General features: G+C 39.6%; 1 protein-coding gene across 2 annotated transcripts; it reads right to left on the reverse strand.

The window, feature by feature from the left end:
- Positions 1-12,666: 12,666 nt before the first annotated feature.
- Magohb (mago homolog B, exon junction complex subunit) lies at positions 12,667-21,482 on the reverse strand. Of its 2 annotated transcripts, XM_021190957.1 has the most exons (6): positions 21,307-21,482; positions 20,043-20,230; positions 17,832-17,890; positions 16,494-16,604; positions 13,920-14,002; positions 12,667-13,008 (listed from the first exon to the last, which is right to left on the reverse strand). In XM_021190957.1, the coding sequence occupies exons 3-6, from the start codon at positions 17,844-17,846 to the stop codon at positions 12,909-12,911; spliced, it is 309 nt and encodes a 102-aa protein (XP_021046616.1). In that variant the 5' UTR covers positions 17,847-17,890; positions 20,043-20,230; positions 21,307-21,482; the 3' UTR covers positions 12,667-12,908. The 2 variants fall into 2 exon arrangements, with proteins under 2 accessions (XP_021046616.1, XP_021046615.1); XM_021190956.1 differs by lacking the exon at positions 20,043-20,230 and having other exon boundaries at positions 12,792-13,008.
- Positions 21,483-23,164: the final 1,682 nt, after the last annotated feature.

Below are 23,164 nucleotides of genomic sequence, written 5' to 3' on the forward strand. Positions count from 1 at the left end.
AGGCAGTTAAGGTAGATTCCTGTCTTGAAGAATAGGAATTGGCTCCTATGGGCTGGGTCTCATGTTCGGACAGTCAGGAGGGAGCCACTTCATTCTCTATATTCCCCACTAATAACCTCAGCTAGTGTCACCCCCCTTAAATTCCCCCATAGCCTCTCCCATTCCAGGTCTCCAGCTAGTCTCAGAGTTGCCTCCCACTGATTCCCATTCTCACTTCCAGTCCTACCCCCACACCTGATCGCCATACCTGCACCTCCTTTCCCACCCACTTCTCTCTCTCCATCTACCGCCAATGACTACTTTGTTTGCGCTTCACTTTTACACAAAAACATCCTCTTACACACAAACATGAATATATATTCAAATATATATTTACATTCCAGGCTGCCTTGTTGCAAAAACCGTTTTTATTTGGGAAACCGCATCATGTGCCCACTCACTTCCGATGATGCAGCTACCTGGAAGCTGTGTTCGACAGTGTAGTCACACCTTCAAACCGTCTGGTCACACCCTCAGCCTTCAGCAGTAGCTTTATCATTTGGCACCCACAAGCTGCCCAGGCTGAGGAGTTTATCTGTAGTGGCAACAGACCACAGAGAAGGTTGTTTTGAATCACATCACTGGGAGGAGCTGCCAGTCTTTAGTAGCTGCCCACCTCTTACTACTTGTCTCCTGAGGTCAAACTTTCTCAACACTGAACCTCATAGGTGTTAGAGCAAGAAAACCAAAAATCTCTATTTTGAGATTTCCTGTGCCCATTACCACTCCATGTGGCCCAGCACTTATAATTACAACTATTCTAATGGTCTGTATTACCTACCTGTGCACAAAGTCCTTTCAGGGTCAGAAGCACTGAGAGTGAGGAAATGAGAAAGATGATTTAGGGAACTCAGTAATAATGATAAATGGGGTCCCAAAAGGGTGTCAGACAGTTGTCTGGGATCTCCAAAACCCAGGGATAAAATCCATTTGGAGGCTGAAGGAGGTGGTTAAGCACTGATCCATAAATAAGCCTTTGCCTCCGCCTCTGCAGTTCCTGTTCTCTTACTATACTACAGTTCAAAGGAGAGACTCTAAGCAGCTCTCCAACTCCACTGTATCCTCTGTGGAGTCTGCAGGCTCAGCTCACCCTCCTCAAAGCACCCTTTCTTTTCATTTTCTTTTCTGATGCATAGTTTGATATAGTTCAGGATGGCCTATAACTGAATATAGCTAAGAAAGGCCTGGACCCCTGATCCTCCTCCCTCTAATTTGAGTTCTTAGATTACACAGTGTGCCATTGATCCTGGACCTTGTAGTATTCTTTTAATTTTATTGTGTATTCTTTTTTATTTTTGATAAGATGTTTTATCCTAGCTCATTATCCAGTAAGCCTAGGAATACAGCTATTTTAACAATCAAACAAATTTATGATTCAACTTACACCTTAATCCTTTATAATAGCTCTCACATATTTTAAGTAAAGACAAGGGTGTCTCAAATATTCTCAGCTTTCATTCATATTCCTGATAAAAATGTTCACATGGTGAGCACTGCCTAATCTTTCAGGGGACCCAGTTTTGAGTCCCAACACCCATATTGTGAGTAAATTTATCTGCATATCCAATTCTGTGGTTTCTGTCTTTCTCTGTGGCATCCAGAAGTACCAGGCTCATACCAGGCACACAGACACACATATAGGGAAAACATCCATGTGTATTAAACAAAAAAACTGAAAAGAAATGTTCACATACAGACCAGCTTGGCACTAATGAAATATTTCCCTGCACTCTTCACTGTACACAGAGGTGCAGAACCTGGAGAGAGAAAAGGAAACATGCACAAATTAGTTAGAGATTACAGGAGAGCCTGCTGAACCCATCATTTTCACCAGTCTTTCTTACTGTTCCCTGTGGTTGCTTTGTCTGTGCAGTGGTAAAATCCTCAAGACCTTATGGGAGATAGTGACATCATAATAGCACCACATCCAAAACATATCCATCTCTGGGTTGAAATTCATAGACCCTTGGTGTGAACAAATGTACTGTACGGGAAGATCTGTGGCAAATGAAATGTTTCCATTAGCACACACACCCACAATCACACACAAGGAATACTGCAAAAAATAGCCTTTCAAAAATACAATAGTGGATTTTAAAATTCCAAACCATCACTTAAGGCCAGCGTTTTCTCCATGTCATAAACAGAAAGAGCCTGGAGTAGTGGTACATATTTATTCCGAGCACTCAGGAAGCAATGGCAGACAGACCTCTGCAAGTTCAGCACCACTCTGGTCTACATAGTAAGTTCCAGACAAGCCAAGGCTGTATAGAGATCCTGTATCACATAAATACATAGGTTAATTAATTAATTAATAAATAAAAACTTTTGAACAAGAACTGCATGGCTCACATCCATAATTCTAACACATAAGAGGTTAGAAATAGAACATCTGAAAAAAATTCAAGACTAGCCTGGGCTACATAGTGACTGCTAGGACAGCCAAATGAACAGTGTGACACCCTGTTTCAAAAAAACGAAATGAAGAAAAAAAAAGAGAGAGAGAACACTACAGGCAAATTTGTTACAAATGTCAGCACAAACATCCTTTAAATATATTACTCAGAAATAGACAACAAAGAGGAATGTCATGACATATTCCCATGGATGGCACTCATGAAGTTAGAGCATCATTTATTGCTTAGAGTGTGTGTAAGACTGACCTCATTAACTTTCATTCATACATGAGAGCAGCTCATGAGACTCATTCCTGCTAAAGGAGCTATTGTTTCTCTGTGGATTCTGGGGGAGGAGAAATCCCTGACTTTCGTTATGGAGCCAGCACTGAGTGACTCTGGCTTTAGTGGATAACCCTCCCTTTCCAATCACTACTCGAAACAAATTCCCTCTAGGCTTGCCTACAGGCAGATCTTATAGAGGCACTTTCCCCTCTCAGATGACTCCAGCTTTTGTCAAGTTGACATAAAACTAGTCTGAACAATGATACATAAAAAGGAGTATGGATTTGCTAACATCCACATTTCAAGACTTACAGTAGGTATGTTTTATTACACCATTGTCATCATTGGTGCACATTTATGACATCAATGTCAAGTCTTCACATTTTTGTTGTTGTTTTTTCGAGACAGGGTTTCTCTGTGTAGCACTGGCTGTCCTGGAACTCACTCTGTAGACCAGGCTGGCCTCAAACTCAGAAATTCGCCTGCCTCTGCCTCCCAAGTGCTGGGATTAAAGGCGTGAGCCACCACGCCCGGCTAGTCTTCACATTTTTTAAATGTTAAGGACAAAAAAAAAAAAAACATAGAAATCATAGCACAATAACTGTTTCAGAACTGAAGGACACTATAGAGGACATTACAGCGAATGCATTGCATGATCCTGAACATGAAGAAATATTCAATGATATGATCCAGAAAACTGACAAATATAAATATGGATTGATTATAGAACTCATCACAAAATCAATAAGTGACTTGACTTATAACCTTAGTATGATTCTATTAAAGAAGTTGCTTGTCCCTAGAAAATATTTGTGGACAGTTTAGTTTATTCTTATATCTATCATTATTACTATTATTACTATTTGTTGTTATTATTATTATTATTACTAGGCTTTGTGAGACAAGTGTCACTCAGTAGGCATGATGGTTTCAAACAGTTACGTAGCCTGAGCCCAAACTCATGTACCTAAATATTATAATATTATATGTGGGCCACCACATCCAGCTTACTTCAGTAAATACTACTATAGCTATAGGGTTTCAACTTTTTAACAACTGGATCAGAAAGAAAACGTGAATGGGAATGCATATGAACTATAGATGGCTATATGAGATACCTTTACTAGCCTGGCAACTACTCAACAACACTAAAATTATATTTAAGCAATTAGATAATTTTTAAAGATGAAAAATTCTTACATACACAAAAGATAACAGATGGTAACCAACTAGCTAACAAAGAGAAACCCACAATTGCACCATAGTTTTGGGGTGTTTTTTTTTTTTTTTTTTTTTTTGGTTTTTTGGTTTTTTGGTTTTTCAAGACAGGGTTTCTCTGTATAGTTATGGCTATCCTGGAACTTACTCTGTAGACCAGGCTGGCCTTGAACTCAGAAATCTACCTGCCTTTGCCTCCCAAGTGCTGGGATTAAAGGCATGATCCACCACTGCCAGGCTTTGTACTGTAGTTCTTAATCATAATGTCAGAGCAATTGAATACTGAAATAGTTTATGCAGTAGTGACGAGATATGTGCACTATTTCTCAGGAGTCTGTAAACATAGAGAGTGATTCCTCCAGGTTTGGAGCAAAGGCATCCATTCTCCAGTCACAAGCTGCTCTGTTTACCAGGACAGAAGATAGATTCTGCTCTGCTAAGTCAAACTTTGGAAGAACATTTCCAGCTCCTCACAGTTTGCACAACAGAACAAGCCCTGTGGTTAAAAATTCAGTTATACTGCCCAATATATAAAAAGAACTCAAGAAGTTGGAAAATGAGGTTAAAAATGAGGTTTCGAAATTGTAGATTTCTGCCTAAAATGCACCTTGTGTAGAAATCCTACAAGTTTCACAAGATGTTGAACTATTTCAGCTCTGGACTTGTGATCTGTATCCTCCCAACTCAGCCATGAAGAAGCCGAATGACAGGCATGTACTCTTACCCAATTCTGCAGGATCAAAAGTAAATACTTCAGAGATTACGGGGGACACAGACACAATCCAAGTACAAGACCCCAAACTAGAGCATGCAGTCCACCAAGAGAGCAAAATTGAGGATAGGGAGGAAGGAAAGAGGGATGGATGTTCTTAAGAACTAGTAGGAATGCTCCTTCCTTCCGTCTCAGCTCCGAACTTTGTCACAGTAGCTCCTTCCATGGGTATTTTGTTCCCCATTCTAAGAAGGAACAAAGTATCCCACACTTTGGTCTTCCTTCTTCTTGAGTTTCATGTGTTTTGCAAATTGTACTTTGGGTATTCTAAGTCTCTGGGCTAATATCCACTTATCAATGAGTACATATCATGTGTGTTCGTTTGTAATTAGGTTACCTCCACAGAATGATATCCTCCAGATCCCTCCATTTGCCTAAGAATTCATAAATTCATTGTTTTAATAGCTGAGTTGTACTCCATTGTGTAAACATACCACATTTTCTGTATCCATTCCTCTGCTGAGAGACCATCCAGAGACTACCCTATCCAGGGATCCATCCCATAAACAACCACCAAACCCAGACACTATTGCATATGTCAGCAAGATTTTACTGACATGATCCTGATATAGCTATCTCTTGTGAGGCTATACCAGTGCCTGGCAAACACAGAAATGGATGCTCAAAGTCATCTATTGGATGGAACACAGGGCCCTCAATGAAGGACCTAGAGAAAGTACCCAAGGAGCTAAAGAGGTCTGCAACCCTATAGGAGGAACAACAATATGAACTAACCAGTATCCCCCAGAGCTTGTACCTCTAGATGCATATGTAGCAGAGGATGGCCAAGTTGGCCATCTATGGGAGGAGAGGCCCTTGGTCTTGTCAAGATTATATGCCCCAGTACAGGGGAATGCCAGGGCCAGGAAGTGGGAGTGGGTGGGTTGGGGAGCAGGTCAGGGGAGGGTATAGGGGACTTTCGAGAGGAAACTAGGAAAAGGGATAGCATTTGAAATGTGATTGAAGAAACTACCTAATAAAAAATTAACATTTAAAAAAGAAAGGAAAATAAATAAATGTTTTTGAATGGTACTAAAATAAATAAATAAATAGATAGATAGATAAATAAATAAATATTTTCTCTCATTCTCTAGGAAAAAAAAGAACTAGTGGGAAACCATTGCTGGTCTGGATGTGATTTGTATACAGCCCTATCCTTAAAGAGCCCTAAAAGTCCATACGTTTTTCCATAAGATCTATTTTTCTCTACACAATACTAAGCATCTCTGTGTTTCTGAGGTATTCCAAATGGTAAAGTCAAGCTATCAATTATCACTAAATCAAATAAGTTAAGTTTCTCAGCTTAGAATTCAACTCTGACAGTGTGTGTTGAATGAGCAGTAAAGGAGAAGAGAACGTGAGATTTCTCTCGTTTTCACTATTAACCATAATTCTTCATTTACATCTTATAAATGCACAGTGGGGTTTATCCATTCCCATCCCCACAACCCTCTCTCATGCCCTCTCTCTTCCTCTGTGACTTCCTTCCAAGAAAGAGATTTCCTCTTCTGAATAACGACTGTCATTGCCTTGTTGCATTAGAGGTTGGGGATATTTAAGACCATTACAACACCTTCTGCTAGAGTGAGAGTATTGTTCCTAGTGCACACTTTTCATTTTATCTTCTAGAACATTTGGTGTTTCTTCAGCCTCTAGCTTCTCTGTTATTTTTAAAAGTTTCAGAATTTTTCTTGACTAAGCAAAAACATAAGCAAAAACCAAACCAAAATCCTTCTTAATGGATTCTTAAATGTGACAGAATGCTTCTCTTCTCTCTTCTCCACTCTCAAAAGCTTTTTTTTTTTTTTTTGAAGTCTCCCTTTGTTGTACTCTGCCCATCTGGCTTTCTTTTGTTATCAGCTAACTAGAGCATGCAGTCCCCCAAGAAAGCATCATTGAGGATGGGGAGGAAGGAAAGAGGGATGAATGTTCTTAAGAACTAGTAGGGAACCATGGCTGACCTGGATATGATTTGTATACAGCCCTATCCTAGAAATCCAACTAGAAATAGGATTTCTGTTTTCACTAGGAGCCAATAGGATATTGTTTTCAAAAGGCAAAGTTTAAATGCACAAAAATGGGTGAAATTAGACACTTAAAACACACACCTCTGTGGCCAGCTTTTCTGGGCCCTTGAGTCTCATTAATCCTCACTGGGTTCTGCGACTCTGAAGACTTATGAAATCTCAGTCGAGTAAGTGACCTTGTGGTCATTCATCATGGAAGTAAGTGGAGTATGATTATTACAGGTTAAAACCCAGCCTTATAGTGAGTTCAAGGACAGCCAGGGAAGGCTATACAAGGAAGGTTTGCCTTGGGAGGGCAGAGAGAATACAAAAACAAAACATGGCCTTGGGTGATTTCTAAAGATAAAGTTAAAATGTCTCCTTCAGAAAGGTACCTGGATCCAGTGTTTCAGAGGGTGTTGGTGGTGTTGAGTCTGGTTAACTCTTCTAATGATTCAAACCCCCTAATATGGACTGAACCTGATTTTAACTGAAGAAAACCTTTGCAGATTTCCATTAAATTCATTTTTACTTCTAATGATCACAGCACTTATTATTAGGAAATACAGAGAGAATTTAAAACTTATTAATAAATCATTGTTCTATTAATGTATCCTCTTTGTTTAAAATATTCAACATATATAAAAATGTTAGGCAAAATTGGTATCATCATAGATCATTAAAAAACTTTTTAACTATCAATTCAAATAACAAAAATTCAAAGATTGATGAATAAGAATCTTTGCTTTAAAATTATTTAGTCATTTTGATACACATAAATATAAAAAATGTTCTGGCAGTCATTTCAGTTATACATGACTATCAGTTTCCCAGAAAAAAAAAGTTAATATTGCAGGCGATCCAAGTCACATAAATAAGTATCTTTTGTGTGTGTTAATGCTCTAAACAGCTGAGATACTGAACATTCTGTACATTCTCCTCAAGGGTTGGGCCTGATAAATAGATACAACTAGGAGAGATTCTAGTGAGTAGGGCAACACTGACACAGAAAGACAAAGGCCACACATTCTTTTGTATCTGAGGCTCCTGGCTCCAAGAATTCAGACATTCTACCTAACATGGAGCAACTGTAACAACCAGGAAAGCAGAAAGGGAGCTTTGCAGGGACTGGGCGTGGGAGCAATAGAAAGGGACATTGCAGGTTGCAACCTGAAATCTAATCCCCAAATTATCCTATGTACATGATCACCTTACATATAATATTCTGGTATATAATGCTGCCTATACGAAGATAAATTTTGTCACTATGCAGTCATTAGCCCATAAGGGATATAATCTGATAATGATACCAATATATTATAAAACATTAAATTATAAAATAATTTTATATTTATAAATTATATATTATATATTATATTTATAAATTATATATAAATTATGAAATAATTATACATATAAATTATAAAACATTAAATATTTGTAACTGACTTTCCCCTTATATTAATAAGTCAAATGATAATCAAGATAATATAGAAAATGCACATGAAACTATTCCTTTCTAGTTATTTAATTTATGAAGATTTTTGAAATTATTCAAAATTTCCCTTATTTGTTGAGAAAAAGGAATCTTTCCATTACAGAATTATTTTTTTAATTGGTGTATATTATTGTTATTGTGGAAAGGGTGCACATGAGGTCAAAGGACAACTGTAACTACTGAGTCCTCTCATTTCACCTTTGCGTGAGTTCCAGGGATCAAACTCAGGTGGTCAGTCAGGCTTGTGTTGCCAGTATGTTTCACACTGAGCCATCTAACCTAGCTCCTGTTATGACTTCTTCAATATGGATAGTATATAAACATATGACCCTGTTAAACCGTAATCAACTCCATAGATCCCTTTACCTTAATTTCTTAGCACACAAGTCACAGCATACTCCCAAAGAAAACAGCCAGTGCCAAACTTCTGTTTACTCATGCTGCAAGAGCTATTGCAATCTAACACAACCAACATGGCTTCTCATGTATTCAACTTTCAAGGCATATCATACTATAGAAATCCTCTAGAGTATGTATGATCATGTGATAGAAAAAAATAAAAGAAGCTATTACCTGTGTCTCAGTAAGAAAGTTATTCTGGTGGAGGGGTTTGATCCACTAATTGGGGGAGAAGTTGGCCTTCTTTGGAGGCTCTAAGAAGAAAGGCAAAACTGAATCTCCTCTGAGTGATACTCCAGCTCATGATATTCTGCCCCTCCTCTTGACAAAAGCAAAAAGAGGAAATTGTGTAATGAAAGCTGACTCTTACCAAAATTACAGAACCAATGTATCATGCCATGTCCTGCAATAAATGATCATAATCAATAGTTGAAGACCAAGAAGATGAACACTCCTGCAGAGAAAGCAAAACCAGTATCCTTAGCAAAACCACTAAGAAGAAGAGGGGACTGAAGTTTCTAGGTTCCTAGCTTTGTAATAGGCTGTTGGAAATTTTCTGTAACTATTTGACAAAAATTTACTTCTTGTTTTTTAATTATTTTTATTGCAACTAAGTGTGTTTTAGGAATGCTTTCAAATCATTCAGATGTCCACTGTGAAACTCTTGTATATCCTGGTAGGCTTTTATTCATAAGATAATATTCATTGTGAATATTGATAGCCCTACAAAAGTGATGATAGTAGTAGTAGTAGTAGTAGTAGTAGTAGAATTTTATGGCATATTAAACCTAAGAAACTTTAGCCCTCACATTACACCTGTGAGCTACTGCTGCTCTATAAAATTCACATTCCCTGGCTCCGATTCCAGGGTTTAAGTCGCAATGTCCCCAGAAATATTAATAGTGCTAAGACCGTTTTTCCATTATTATCTCTGCTGAGAGGGTGTGATCCTTACCACAGAGGCTAACCACATGCTAAGCACACTTCTATGTGCTTTCTGCATATTGTTTGCCTCCTCTTTGCTGTAACAGTCTTTATTTGTGAAACCACAACTGCCCACTCTTTTATGCTGTCAGGGACCAGGTTGAGAAAACCCAGGCATCTTACACCCAGGGTATCCTGCAGCCCAGGCATTTTCACAGTATGTAGCTAAGAGCCACATAGTTCTTTGTCAAGAGCCCTTCCCTCCCTCTCTCTGCAAGGCCACTCCTGGGAACCAGCAAGACCTAAACAGACATCAAGGACTGAGGAAATCTTCTCACATTCCAGAGCTGCCCAGAGCTGTCACCTTGAACTGTCAGGAGGATCTGACCCCGAGATAGGCTCTTAGATAAGCCGCCCTATGTCCCAGGGCAGTGGCACCAAGGACCCTAGATGAATCACTAAATGTATTAGACTTGCAAATAACTCTTCCCAATTATTTCTCTCACTGTATACCTTTGATCACCCCTCTCCAAATTGTATATAACCTGAGCATCTCCCCTTAGTAAAAGAGACTATGACACACATGCATGGTCTCAGTCTCTTTCTTTATTCCCATTTCTCTCTAGGTTTGTGATCCCCTTCAAGGACCATGGAATAAAGTGTCCCGCGGGCTGGGGCATTACGCTGAGACAGACACAACCCTAATCCCACCTTCAAACCTTCCAGTCGGACCCTCAGACCTCAGTGCGCAGCTGCAGGCTGCCCTTCCTATTCCAGACTGAGGTGGAGTGGCTACCAGCTTGAGGAAAGAGTAGCTGACTCACTCGCTTCACTTCCAGGACTGGCTGGTCCTGGTCGGAGTCCCACCTCTTGGTACTTCTGTCTTAAGGTGGAAATTTCATAACACTGAAATACAGTAAACTTCACAGCTCTTAAGAAAACAACAAAGGGCTCTACTTTAAGATTTCCTATGACTAAACCATCCGACATGTCCCCAAATTTATAATCACAGGTGTCCTGACACCCTGCATTATCACCCTACCCACATAGTCCTTGGTGAGCCTAAAGCACTGAGACAGGCAATTAGAAAGATGCTTCAGGAACTCGGTAAGAATAACGGGGCCTTAAGAAGGGTTTCAGGTATATTTGGGCTCTGTGTCACTCAGGGATAAAATCTACTTATAGGCTATACGAGAAACAGGGGCTAGAGAGATGGACAGGTGGTTACGGTGGCTGCTACGTGAGACAATTCTAGTCCTGGGAGATCTAGCACCCTTTTCTGCCTCTGCAGGCACCAGGCATACAAAACATACATGCAAGCTGAACACTCCAACAAGCAAACTGAGCCAACAAAAAATTAAAGAGAGAAAACAGTTAAATACTGTTCCATATCTAAGTTTTACTTTATCAGTCCATGTTCTCTCCACATAACAGCTCAAGAACTGAAGCCACACACACACACACACACACAAAGACTTTGATCAGCCCCTCAACTCCATTGCTCATCATCTGGGGAATCTGTAGGTCCAGCTCATCTCTCCTAAAGCATTCTGCATTTTGAAACAGGGTTTCATGTAGCTTAAGGTAGCCTAGAACTGACTATGCTGACAGGCGTGAACTCCTGACCCTTCAGCACCTTCTTCCAAACCCTGGGATTAAGCTGGGTCACCATGGCCAGCTCTCAAGTAACTCTTTTACCTTAGTTATTTTTCTTATTATCTGGTTCATTGTCTATTAATGATATTATTAAACAATCTCAGGGATTAGAGATGAATTTCAAGATGAACAGTCCTCCCAGTTCCTAGTTCTCATACATTTAAAGCAATGACAGAGTCTAATACCAGGAAAAGTGAAAATAATTTCAGCAGTCTAGTATTCCTATTGGAAATGTTCACTGAGACCCAGCTTGGCAATGATTGCTCTCTTGCCTATACTCTTACCTACAAGTAGAGGCAGGACCCTGCAAAGTTAAAATGAAACATGCTCTGATTAGTAAGGATGGGGAGGGCGAGCTTGCAGAAAACCACAATCTCCACCCTTTACTATGCTGTGTACTGCTTTGACTACACAGTTATAATTTCATATATATATGAAATTATCAATGAAAAATTTAATCAATTTTTAAAAATTCAACCCCCCAAAAATGCTAACTAATGAAATAATTGTTAACACATTGTAAAGAGACTGCTAGATGTGCTGGATCCTATAAAAAGGGAGGTGACGTGCAGAATAAGCACTTGGAAGGAGTGATTACTGTACAGCAAGAGGCATCTTTACTATATGGTATGGTAAAGGGGTACATGTGCCTGCTGACAAAGGCCAGAAAAAGCATTTCTTTATGCAAAACTACCGCCATACAACACTGTTCTAATGAGTAGTCTATTAGAAACTTAAAATCAGTAAGAGGCAACTCAAAGAAAGTGAGAGAAAAGTAGCAGAGAGCTGGGAGTGGTGGTGCACACCTTTAGTGGTAACCTGAGGAGGCAGAGGCAGGCAGATCTCTGTAAGTTTGAGACCAGCCTGGTCTACACAGAGCTCAAAGAAAGAAAAGAGGAGGAAGAGGAAGAAGAGGAAGAGGAATTACACCAACATCAGTGTTAGGAGAGATAACAAGAGGTGAATGGCAGAAATTTCAAAGTACCTGGGAAACTCAAATGACCTATTTTCAATGAGTCTAAAAATAGACATGCACACTATAGATAGCTAAGACAAGATTTCGTGTGACTTTGTAAAGCTTAACTCAGCTCCTAAACATGTGTGCACATACCCATGAGAATAAGATAGGCCAAATGTGGGGCAGGTACTGACTGTGCTCCTCCAACAAATTAGGAAAATATTTAAATGTGGAGTATCCCAAAAGGGCTTGTGATGATATTTAAAAAACAAAAAAACAACAACAAAAAACAAACAAAAAAACACCTCAGTAAGTGTCACAAAGGTAAGTCCTATGAAGTATGGAAGCGGAAGAGTGACAGAGTGACTCTGTGGCACCTTCAGTAGCTGGGATTTGACTGTGTGTTTCCAGCTGAGAGGCCTCTCTCTGCTCTAAACTCTACCAACCAGAACAACTTACTGTCCTTAACGCAAGTCACTGATTCAGCCGCAAAAACAAATATCCATTCTACATCCAGGCTTTGGTACATTTTATTAGAGCAAAATTTCAACAAAAAATGGCTTTTATTTACAGAATCAATTATATATAGAAACTGTCTATTCCATGTGGAGCCAAGAAATGAAAACCATGTAACCTGGTGTTTTTTTTCATATATTGAGTTTATATACAAAAGTTTCACATTCATAAAAATCCCAAAATTGTCAATAGAAAACCCTTCCTTTAATTAAATATATAAATAACCTCAAAAACATCCAATTCAAATTGGCTTAATCTTGAAGTGTAGACCAATGAGGCTGAACACTAAGCATTTCAAGTCTTGTACCAAATAGTAAAATACACGAAGGCCTTCGGGATCCCTAAAAGTTAAAGAAAGTAAAAGTTAGCTTTCGTTCCCTATGGAATATCATCTTATAAATTCCTGAAACAAAATGAAACCCTTGTACCAATTAAGTTTATAGACTTAAGGAAAAAGGAATACTCTTGCTGACAGCTACAGTGAACAAGCTAAACAGCTAACACTTCTCTCTCCGATAAGGAAGTATATGTTCGCCAGCACTCACTGCTCTCTGAAGAGGAGTACACCCACTTAGAAACCCAGCAGAGTACAGAGGCCACATTCTCACCAACTGTAAGAATATATTTATAGATTCAAACATTGGCTGTTCTAACACAGATTACAATAACTATTATGCATTCATTCCTTTGCCCTTCTTTAACACTTATCTGAAGCACCTACTATGTCCTAGGCACTATGCTTACTCGGAAGACAGAGCCAGGTTCTCATGCAGTGTATACCCAAGCTAGTTCTAATTTAGGGCAACAGGGAGCAATGGAAGCATTATGGGGACATTTTGAGGGAAAGGAGCATGAAGAAGTGACTCAGTGATTCAGGCCAGCAAAGCTTCAGTATGTGCTGCAATGAAGCTAAGGACACAAAGGTGGCTCACACATGCCTGTTGTTCTTTTCAGTATGATATAATATGGGCCCAATGAAGCTGATAAATCCAAACAGTTCGTTTCCATTTTCTGGCATTATAGGTAGGCTTTTAAATACAAAACAACCAACAAAAGTGAGGCATTATTATGCACACTGCTGAACTAAGTACTTAAGACAGTGAGATATTCTGTTTACTTCTCTGACAGTCAAGAAAACAAGTGTTTAATTACTTAAAAGTCTGAACACTAAACTGCCTTGGCTAACAACCAAGCTCTGACATGAGCTTCACTAATGAATCAAATCAACTCAGCCAAACTTTAATATACTTACTTCGACTGATTTACATCAATAAGAGAACCTATTTTTGATGTGGTAAAAGAAATGTGTTCATCCCCAATTACGATTTCAAGTTCCTGGGAAAAAAAAAAAAAAAAAAAACAGTAGAGAAAAGGCATTAATAAAAAAAGTCTACCCCAAAGACACCTATATTCATGCTACAAAGAAATACAAACTTTCCAGAACTTAACAGACAGGGAAAGAAATGTAATCTTCGACAAGCACAGTGGGACATGTTTATAATCCCAGCACTCCAGAAGCAAGGCAGGAGAGCTACTCAAGTCTAAGGCCAGCCTGCTCTACAGAGAAAGTTCCAGACCAGTCAGGGCTACACAGAGAGACTCTTTCCAAAACCCAAAAGAAGTTTAATTTGCTAACAGAATTATTTTAATGTAACCTCATCAACTGTTCGTGACCAATAGCCTCAGTTTCATGACCAACCCAGAACAGCTTCCCAGAACCATGATAAAAAAGGGGCTCAAACAAAACAACACAGAAATGTTTCTTGTGATGTGCGTAAACATGAGAGCTGGCACATTTAAGCATGTGATGGAAATGATTATATAATACAAATCCATTTAAAATATCACAAAATGTATTTTCTCTTTATGTAAGTTTCTGCAAATATATGACATTAACAGTAGTATCTGCCATGCATCAGGCCCAGCTGCTAGGAGATTACAATACTCTCTGCAGTCCCTAAAATACCTTTACAAGGTTACAGTCTTTACTAGCCTTATTTCACAAATGTACAATCCTAAACTTATAGAGCACAGAACATACAATGGTACCAATAGCCAGGAGTGACACTGGCTCTCCATAGCAGTAATGTTCCTACCTAGAGACTAATACTCTATGAAACTCAGTGAAAACTAGAACTTATAAAACAATGCAATATAATCTAGTTACTCCAGTATCATTGTCATCATACACATTCTATCCATACTACTTATCCAGAAATCGAAAGCTAATGAAGGGGCTGAGTATTTAATGAACTTTTACACTAAACTCTTAAAACAGATGCTATTAAAGACAGTCCTAGCTATTTAATCAAAAGGCCTAACTATGCACTTCATGAGATACAGCCAACTGAGAACTAGCTAAGATTCTCTAATAGTCACAAAGGCTTGGTTTAATTGTCCAGCAGCAGTGTCTGAAGCATGCAGACGACTCCCTCAGGGAGAACACATCACCACTGCACAGATATGAGCACTGGCTCTCCCCAGGTGAAAAACATTTTTATACATAATTCAACCTTCTCTGTATCTGAATTTCTTTTTCTAGAATTGATGTTCAGAAATGTTTCTAAGGCAAAGATAAATGGAAAATATCAACATTTTCTGGTGTATATTACAAAGCCACCCTGTGAAAGAGTATATTAACTTATTAACGCAGACAAATCTGCATGGCACATCCTCCCTGTAGGAGCAGGTGCCATAGTTTTAAAGCATCCTGCTGTTCTCTGTGGATACAGATGCCCAGTGACTACTATGCTAACGGTGGTATTCCTGTAACTCAGGTTCCCACCAGGCACAGCCCACTGCCTCTGCTTCCCTATACCATGCTCTGCACTGTGTTCCTGCCACAGAACAGTTACTGCTACTTTCAGCATGTATTAGATCTCTCTACAGATCTTTCTTCTAGTCAAAAAGTGTAGCTCATATAAAGTATAATCCTCAGGAACACACAAAAATGAGATTAAATGTTTTCTCTCTTGACCTTGTATCTTCTCCAAGAGTTGAAAAGACCCAATTTAGTTTTTGGTTTTTGTTTGTTTGGTTGGTTGGTTTTGGTTTTTCGAGACAGGGTTTCTCTGTATAGCCCTGGCTATCCTGGAACTCACTTTGTAGACCAGGCTGGCCTCGAACTCAGAAATCCGCCTGCCTCTGCCTCCCTAGTGCTGGGATTAAAGGCGTGCACCACCACGCCCGGCAAGACCCAATTTAGAAACCAAACTGTCTATACTGAGTAAAATTGGGTCTGCCGAGATCTTTGAGATCACTTTGAGAAATATCAGTTATTCTGAAGGGAATATAAGAGGCAAATACAACAGTTCACTAGAACAAAAGATCTATCAGGTCTCTCTCTGGAGCACTCAAATACATGAATTTTAAAAGATAAAAAAATTGGAAAAAGTGAATTGCTGCACTCAATGCAAAGAACCATAACCTTCAAATTTAGCTAGCAATGTTGTACGTACTTACAATAGAAACAATTAATAATAGCTAATTTATAATAAATAATTCATAAAATATCCCAACCTTTGCTGGACTAGCTAGAGAAAAGATGTAGAATACTGTCTAAATTTAGAGCTATGCACTAACACCTGTAGTAGCTGGAGGTAGCAGAGAAAATGAAGCTAAGTAAGGGCTGGAAGCTGTAATCTGGAAGGAGCATTTGCTTGCCTGGCATGTATGAATGTTAACTTCAACGTCTCATACCAAATTCAAAAAGTTTAGAAAGAATATGAAGCTATATAATCAACGTTTCAGTAAGAAACCATCCTGAAAACACAGTAACTACATTACCAACTTTGACTGTTCACTTAAGGGATCACTAGGCACAGACCTGCCGGCCAACCCTGTCAGGGGGTGGCCACAGAGCGTCGTCCTCTTTTGTAATTTCACTGTCATCAATAATTCTCTTCAGTTCTTCCATTACACTCTTGTGGACATAGGCCTGAAAATCAGGTACAATAAAATCTTTGAACGCCTATCTGTCTTCCCACACTTCAGCAAGATATAATAAAAACAAGTTACAAGTCCTAAATATCCAAACAGAATAGGCGTGAAAACTGAACTGGATCCCAGAGCTGCAGGATGAAATTCATCCTTCTCATGAATGCTACTCTCCCTACACCCATGCCCTTTACCACACACACAGTGCCATCTGTTTACACTAGCTGCTTTGAGGCCTCATATTCTGCCGGGGTAGAAGGGGCACCGGGCAGCTTACAGTTACAGGGCCAGTATTAGGGCTGTAGACTGAGGGTACAGCACAAGCACACAGGAACTGGCACTTGAAGTCCAGCCTAACTTCCACACCTTTCATTTAAAATTGAAACTAGAAAAGAGGATAGCATTTGAAATGTAAATGAAGAAAACATCTAATAAAAAAATTTACACTTCATAAAATGAATTAAATGATACAGACTATAAGTATTAAGGCTAACTTTTTTGTTAAAAACTGTTAAAAGGCCGGGCGTTGGTGGCGCATGCCTTTAATCCCAGTACTCAGGAGACAGAGGCAGGCAGATTTCTGAGTTCTAGGACAGCCTGGTCTACAGAGTGAATTCCAGGACAGTCAGAGCTACAAAGAGAAACCCTATCTCAAAAAGACCAAAAAAACAAAATCAAAAACAAAAAAAACTGCAAAAAGAAAAATTACCAGGATGGTTCAGTGGGTAAAGACAGCCGAGAAAAAGGGCCTGCATTCAATCACTAGAACCCATATAGTAAGAGAAAACCAATTTCTACCAGCTGTTCTTTGATTTTTAACATGCATACTATGTTACATATGCATTCCCACACAAACACACAATAAAAAAAAAACTTTTTAAAAATGCTATAATCATATGTAATTAAAACAGAAACCTTTCAATCTATAAATTAGTTTCTTCTTGAAAGAGACCCTTAACATAACTTGAGTCAACACAGACAAGATAAATAAACAAAATTTAAAATATTTAACATTTAAAAAGAAGTTAGCCAGAGGCAGGTGGATCTCTGAGTTGTAGGCCAGTCTGGTTGGTCTGTTGCAAGCCAGCAGGGCTACAAAGTGAGACCGTCTCAAAAAAAAAAAAAAAGGAAAGAAAGAAGGAAGGAAGGAAGAAAGAAAAAAAGAAAGAAAGAAAGAAAGAAGTCAAGCATGCATGCACGCACACACAAACAAACGAACAGAACTTGCCTCTTTTCTGATCATCACATCATTTTTATAATTGCTGTTGTTGGCATATCTAAGCTTCCCTGTGTGGAGAGAAAGAAAGAACATCATGAGTAATTTTAGAGGTAAAACAATTTCATAATCCCACTTTTACTAATATGTCTACTTTTCTCATGCAAGATCAATGCTAAATAATAAATATAAAATCAGGCTAGTAATTTTTAAACATTCCATACCTTCAACATAAAATGGGTCAGGTTTGTTAAGGTCTGTTTGCTTTCCTTCCTTCCTTTCCCTCCTTCCTTTGAGACAAGATCTCACTGTGTAATGAGGTTCGCAGCCTTAAACACACAGGGATCTATCCATCTGCCACTGTCTCCTATGTTTGGGGATTAAAGTTGTGCACAATAAACAATTTTCTTTTCTTTTCTTTTCTTTTTTTCCTGGTTTTCTGAGACAGGGTTTCTCTGGCTGTCCTGGAACTCACTTTGTAGACCAGGCTGGCCTCAAACTCAGAAATCTTTCTGCCTCTGCCTCCTGAGTGCTGGGATAGTTTTATTTTCTTAATCTAGCCCTAAACACAAAGTGACTATGTCTAAGCACTAAGTATTCTCTTCAGTGTGATATGTTAGTGCTAAACACTGTACTCACAACATTTCATCTAATCTCTAAAGGAATTCTAAGAACAGTTTTCACTTTGGCCTCTTCACAGGAGATTAAAATCAAGTTAAGCAACTTGCAGAGTTGCAAAGTCTCAAAAGGTCTGTTTTGCATCAACTCTTTCTCTATTGTTCCAAAATATTCTCTTAATTCTTTTCCTTCATATTAGTGTATTTGTCTAAGATAATAATTTTTTTAAACTAGGAAGCACACAAAAGACATGAACTGCCAAGTTTCTTGGCTGCTTTATTTCACCCCATCCTTCATGACCTCTGAAGCCCCTGGTGTGTGCTTCCCTGCAGGGCTAGTGAGTCGGGTGCCTGACACAGCTGTAACGTCTTTCTCATCTGCTAAACTGACAGGTTACCCTATTGGGGTGTACCCCTCAGGAACTGTAGATTTTGTGGTTCATTATTTTCCATGTAAATGGAACAATGCAGTGGCAGAGATGCATGAGAACTAATCCTTACATAAAATTCTCCTGATACTGTTGGAGTTCTTAATTTGAATGACTCGGGGTGCTAAGGATAAGCTGATATTGTTCAAATGCAAGAGGAACAAGAACAGAATTACAAGAGGAATAAATTTTAAAAAGCATATAAATTTTTAAAATAAATAAATAAAACTAGGACTGGAGAGAGGTCCTGCATTCAATGCCCAGCAACCACATGGTGGCTCATAGCCATCTATACTGAGATCTAGTGCCCTCTTCTGGCCTGCAGGTGTACATGCCAGTTGAATGCTGTATATATAACAAATAAATAAATCTTTAAATAAAAAAAAGAAAGAAAAAAGAAAACTAGAAGACCACTGCCACAACAACAAAATTTGGAAAACAAGGGTGAAGTTATTAAGTTGCTAAATAACAGCAGGACACTGACTGCTATGCTGACTTCTTCCACAATGCTTGAAACTTCTGGAATACATGATCCTTTCCTTACCTTTCAAAGACCCTTGTGCAAAACATGCATAAAGCACTTAAGTAAAAGCCATACTGTCCTATGGTAGGTTAAATGTTTGTCTCCCAAGTACCTTCAGCTTTGACATTTATATACTGCCCACTACATAATGAGCATTCAAAAATAAAAATTCTTGGTGCAGGTAAGCAGAGCTGTCCCAAGGCAGAATTGCCTTACTTTGCACCGGGAGGGGTTTCAACAAATCCCTGATCATTCTGCTCTCCTCTGGTTTTTCTCTCACCCAGAAACCAAGGTTTCTTGGTTTTATCTCAATCAAGTGTCTCATCTTCTAGGGGCAGCTTCCTTTTTGCAGGGGCATCTTTGTGAGGGGACAGGGTTTGTCTGTGAAGCTCTGGCTTTTCTGAAACTCTATCTGCCTCCAGAGTGCTAGAATTAAAGACTCAGGGAAAATTTTTTTTTTGTTTTGTTCTGTTTCATTTTGTTTTTCAAGGTCTGATCATTTATTTCTTATTCTTAAACACTGACTGTTTACTGGACTCAGACTTAACAGTAGATGCTCTCATTGAGGACAGTCTATATCTCTTGGAAATCTGTTCCCGGTATTTTTCTTTAGCTTCATTCTCTAGGCCAAAAGTTTAGCTTATTCTGTAACTACCTTATTTTTCTTAGTGTGTTGCTTCTTCAGAACAATACATTGGAGATGGACAGGTGAAGTAAGTAGATGCTGAATCTTGGGTGTTTTCTTCCTAGATTTCTTGCAGTCACTGTTGCAGGGCTTTTCAATAGTATATTAGCAGACCACATCTTCTTTAAAGTTACTGAAATGCTTTAGAATTCTGCTAGCTCTTTGAGACCAAGTACAGAGGGACAGTGGCTCAGTCCGGCAATATCATTATTTCTTACAATAACCAATTTGAAAACACTCAGATTGGCATCCATAATATATCTAGAACAGACCTGCACTTCCTCTCTCCAACCCTCCTTGGTCTATAGAAGTATGCCCCTTACTCAACAGCAGGTGCACTCTGCACTGGGTCAAGAAGCCTTGCTTTTGTGGGAAAAGCTTGTTTGTCATTCCCCCAGTCCTTGGTTGTGACTGGGACCACACAACATTTCCCCTCTTCACCCAGATCATCAACCGCTACCTCTGTGGTCATTTGCTTCTTGATGAAAGTATAACGTTTGTGTTCATTGTCTACTTGAAAGAGTTCTGATAGCTGGTGGCTAGGAAGGAGATTTTCAGACTCATCTAGACAGGGCTGACCGACTGCCTAGGAGGTGGCACAAAAAGTGCTTCTAGAAACATTTCCACTGACTCCCTTACCTTTGGGCATCAATCTGACATATACCACATTCCTGTGTTCAGACACGGGGTTCCTCCCCTAGTAAGAAGCTTTAACACATACAGTGAATGAACGAGTAGGCCCAAGGGGTCAGCTAAAGAGTCCATGCATCCTCTGCAGCATCACTTGGTAATTCTGTTAACACTCCCGAAGCACAGGTTCTGTGCTCTAAGTTTCCGATTCCTGTATGTTCAACTTTTCAGACAGTGGCAGGGTTTCTATTTTCTGAATTACTTTACTGCATTTTCTTTTCCTCTCACAAACACACCCCCATGTCTGCTCTCACAAACACAGCACAAGCCTGCTACAAAAGCAAACTCTTCCAATGTTGGAATGAAACCCTTCAAGCCCTTCTGGGAGTCTGGGGCGTGGTGACACGCCTGTCATCCCAGCATCCCGGAGGCTGAAGCAGGAGGATCGTGAGTTCGAGGTCAGCCTGGAATACACAAGACCCTTTCTCAAAACTAAACAAGTAAACTGAAATAATTAAGAAAGGAAACACACACACACACACACACACACTGAAACCCGCTCCCTGGGCGGCTCGCCCTCCCTCGCAGCCCCTCCGCCGCTCACCGTCGGGCCGAAACTCGAACTCCAAAAACTCGTGCCCAAACTTGCCCTTGTGCCCGACGTAGTAGCGCAGGTAGAAATCACTACCCATAGACATTTTTGCCCCAGGTAAAGCCCGCTATACCGCGGGGCCAACGTGCCGTCGCCGGCGCGGGAGACTGACGTCACGGGCGCGGGCAAAGCGCGTCACGGAGGCGCGCTTCCTCCGGTAGGGAACGAAAGCCCGGAAAACTGAAGGTGAAGCAAGAGACCCTCAGGAGAACTGAAGGTGCGCACTGGAGCCGCTTCATCACGATCTCGAGTGCTTTGTTTTCTTTTTTTTGGAAAAGATTTTCATATGCTTCGATTTTTATGTTTTAATTCTGTGACGATATTATACACGTATATGGTGAATTTTAGTCGCTCCCACCATGTTATCTTCTCTAATCCCTTCTCCCGCTGAACCGGTTTTAGGAATAAGCCCTCCTGTACGTTTACGCCTTGTTTTTTGTCTGGGTTGAGGGGAGGTTTGTCACCGAGTTTAATAAGGGTGGCTTGCATGAGCGCGATGGTGGATACAAAGTCCCGGATTTCATTTTGGCATTCTATATTATTTTGGTTGAGCCACACTCCACCTCTCCCTCATCTACTGCCTCCAAGCCTTCGGCCCAAGTTATTCCCACTGCACTTTCTTGTTAAATGTATCCTGTTACCCTTCCCACTCCATCTCTTTAGCCAACACTCAGTATCTCTCTGGTTTAATAACCTTCACTCACTAGGACATAAATACACGCATACAAAAGCTAAAATCCCTATACAAGATTTGTCTTAATACTTCACGATTACCTCACTATAATTGGCAGATCTGTCCATTTTCCTGCATATTTTATTTTATCTTAGCAAAGAAATGGCTAGGGGTTTTGTTTCTTTGTTTTCTTCTCGTTGTTTAAGTGGGCTTGGAAGGAATGGATGTAAAACCACTTTTACTTTCCGGTTGCGCTGTGGTATGGGTGTGTCTTTTTCTGAGCTGTGAACTAAGGTTTACAAGCTGTACTTATTGTGGGTTTCTCTGATCTCGAAGCACATTGTAAAGTGGGGTGTGGCTCTACTTCCTGTAACTGGTGAACTGAGTAAAGATCTATTCCAGTGGCAACCAGAACACAATTACCAGAGTCCCTTTGGATAATGCTTCACAATATCCAGTAGCTAACAGCCTAGACAGAGACACAGAGTAAAATGAGTCTGTCTGGTGGGAGTTTGATGTGCAAATAGCACACGAAACTGCAAAGTCCGGATAGTCATCATAGAATAGTTTTTCATAGTGTACTACAACTTGTGAGTCAGTAAGGATTAATGGTTAGCACCCTATATATTTGCAGGGCTAGGTCACAGTTCTCAACAGTTTAAATTGGAGAAGTACAGAAAAATCGAGTGTGGGAGGGATGGTCTTGAAGAGTTCTCAACAGTTTAAATTGGAGAAGTACAGAAAAATCGAGTGTGGGAGGGATGGTCTTGAAGAGCACCAAATGACAGTGAACTTGCACCCAGTTCCCACATTTCAATTCCTGATCACCTTTCTGTTAGCACCACTGAGTAATCCTATCAGTTACTGATCGCCTTCTGTAATAATCCTAACAAAAGGAGTTCAGTCTCAGTACTGGTCCCACCTAACCTTGGACAAGTCATTATCTCTCAGCCTGTTTGATCATTAACTAACTAGATACACAGTGATCAACTGCCAAACAACACAGAACTGAGAAAATTAAATAACATGTATATGATATGCTTTGAAAACTATGCAACACAAGTTTTATTTAACAAGCCTTTTTCTATGTGCCAGAGCAGATGGACGTTAGTAATAAAGCAGTAACAACACTTAAAC

Source organism: Mus pahari, chromosome 2, assembly GCF_900095145.1.
Source record: "Mus pahari chromosome 2, PAHARI_EIJ_v1.1, whole genome shotgun sequence".
Classification (NCBI taxonomy): Eukaryota; Metazoa; Chordata; class Mammalia; order Rodentia; family Muridae; genus Mus; species Mus pahari.

What these genes read in the sequence shown, in the direction of transcription:
- Magohb (XM_021190956.1), bottom strand. Translation starts at nt 21,400, where the DNA reads ATGTCTATGGGTAGTGATTTCTACCTGCGCTACTACGTCGGGCACAAG. An exon ending in GTTCGAGTTTCGGCCCGACG is followed by an intron (nt 17,891 to 21,306) that starts GTGAGCGGCGGA and finishes CTCTCCACACAG; the next exon opens with GGAAGCTTAGATATGCCAAC. An exon ending in CTGACAGGGTTGGCCGGCAG is followed by an intron (nt 14,003 to 16,493) that starts GTCTGTGCCTAG and finishes TTTTTTTCCCAG; the next exon opens with GAACTTGAAATCGTAATTGG.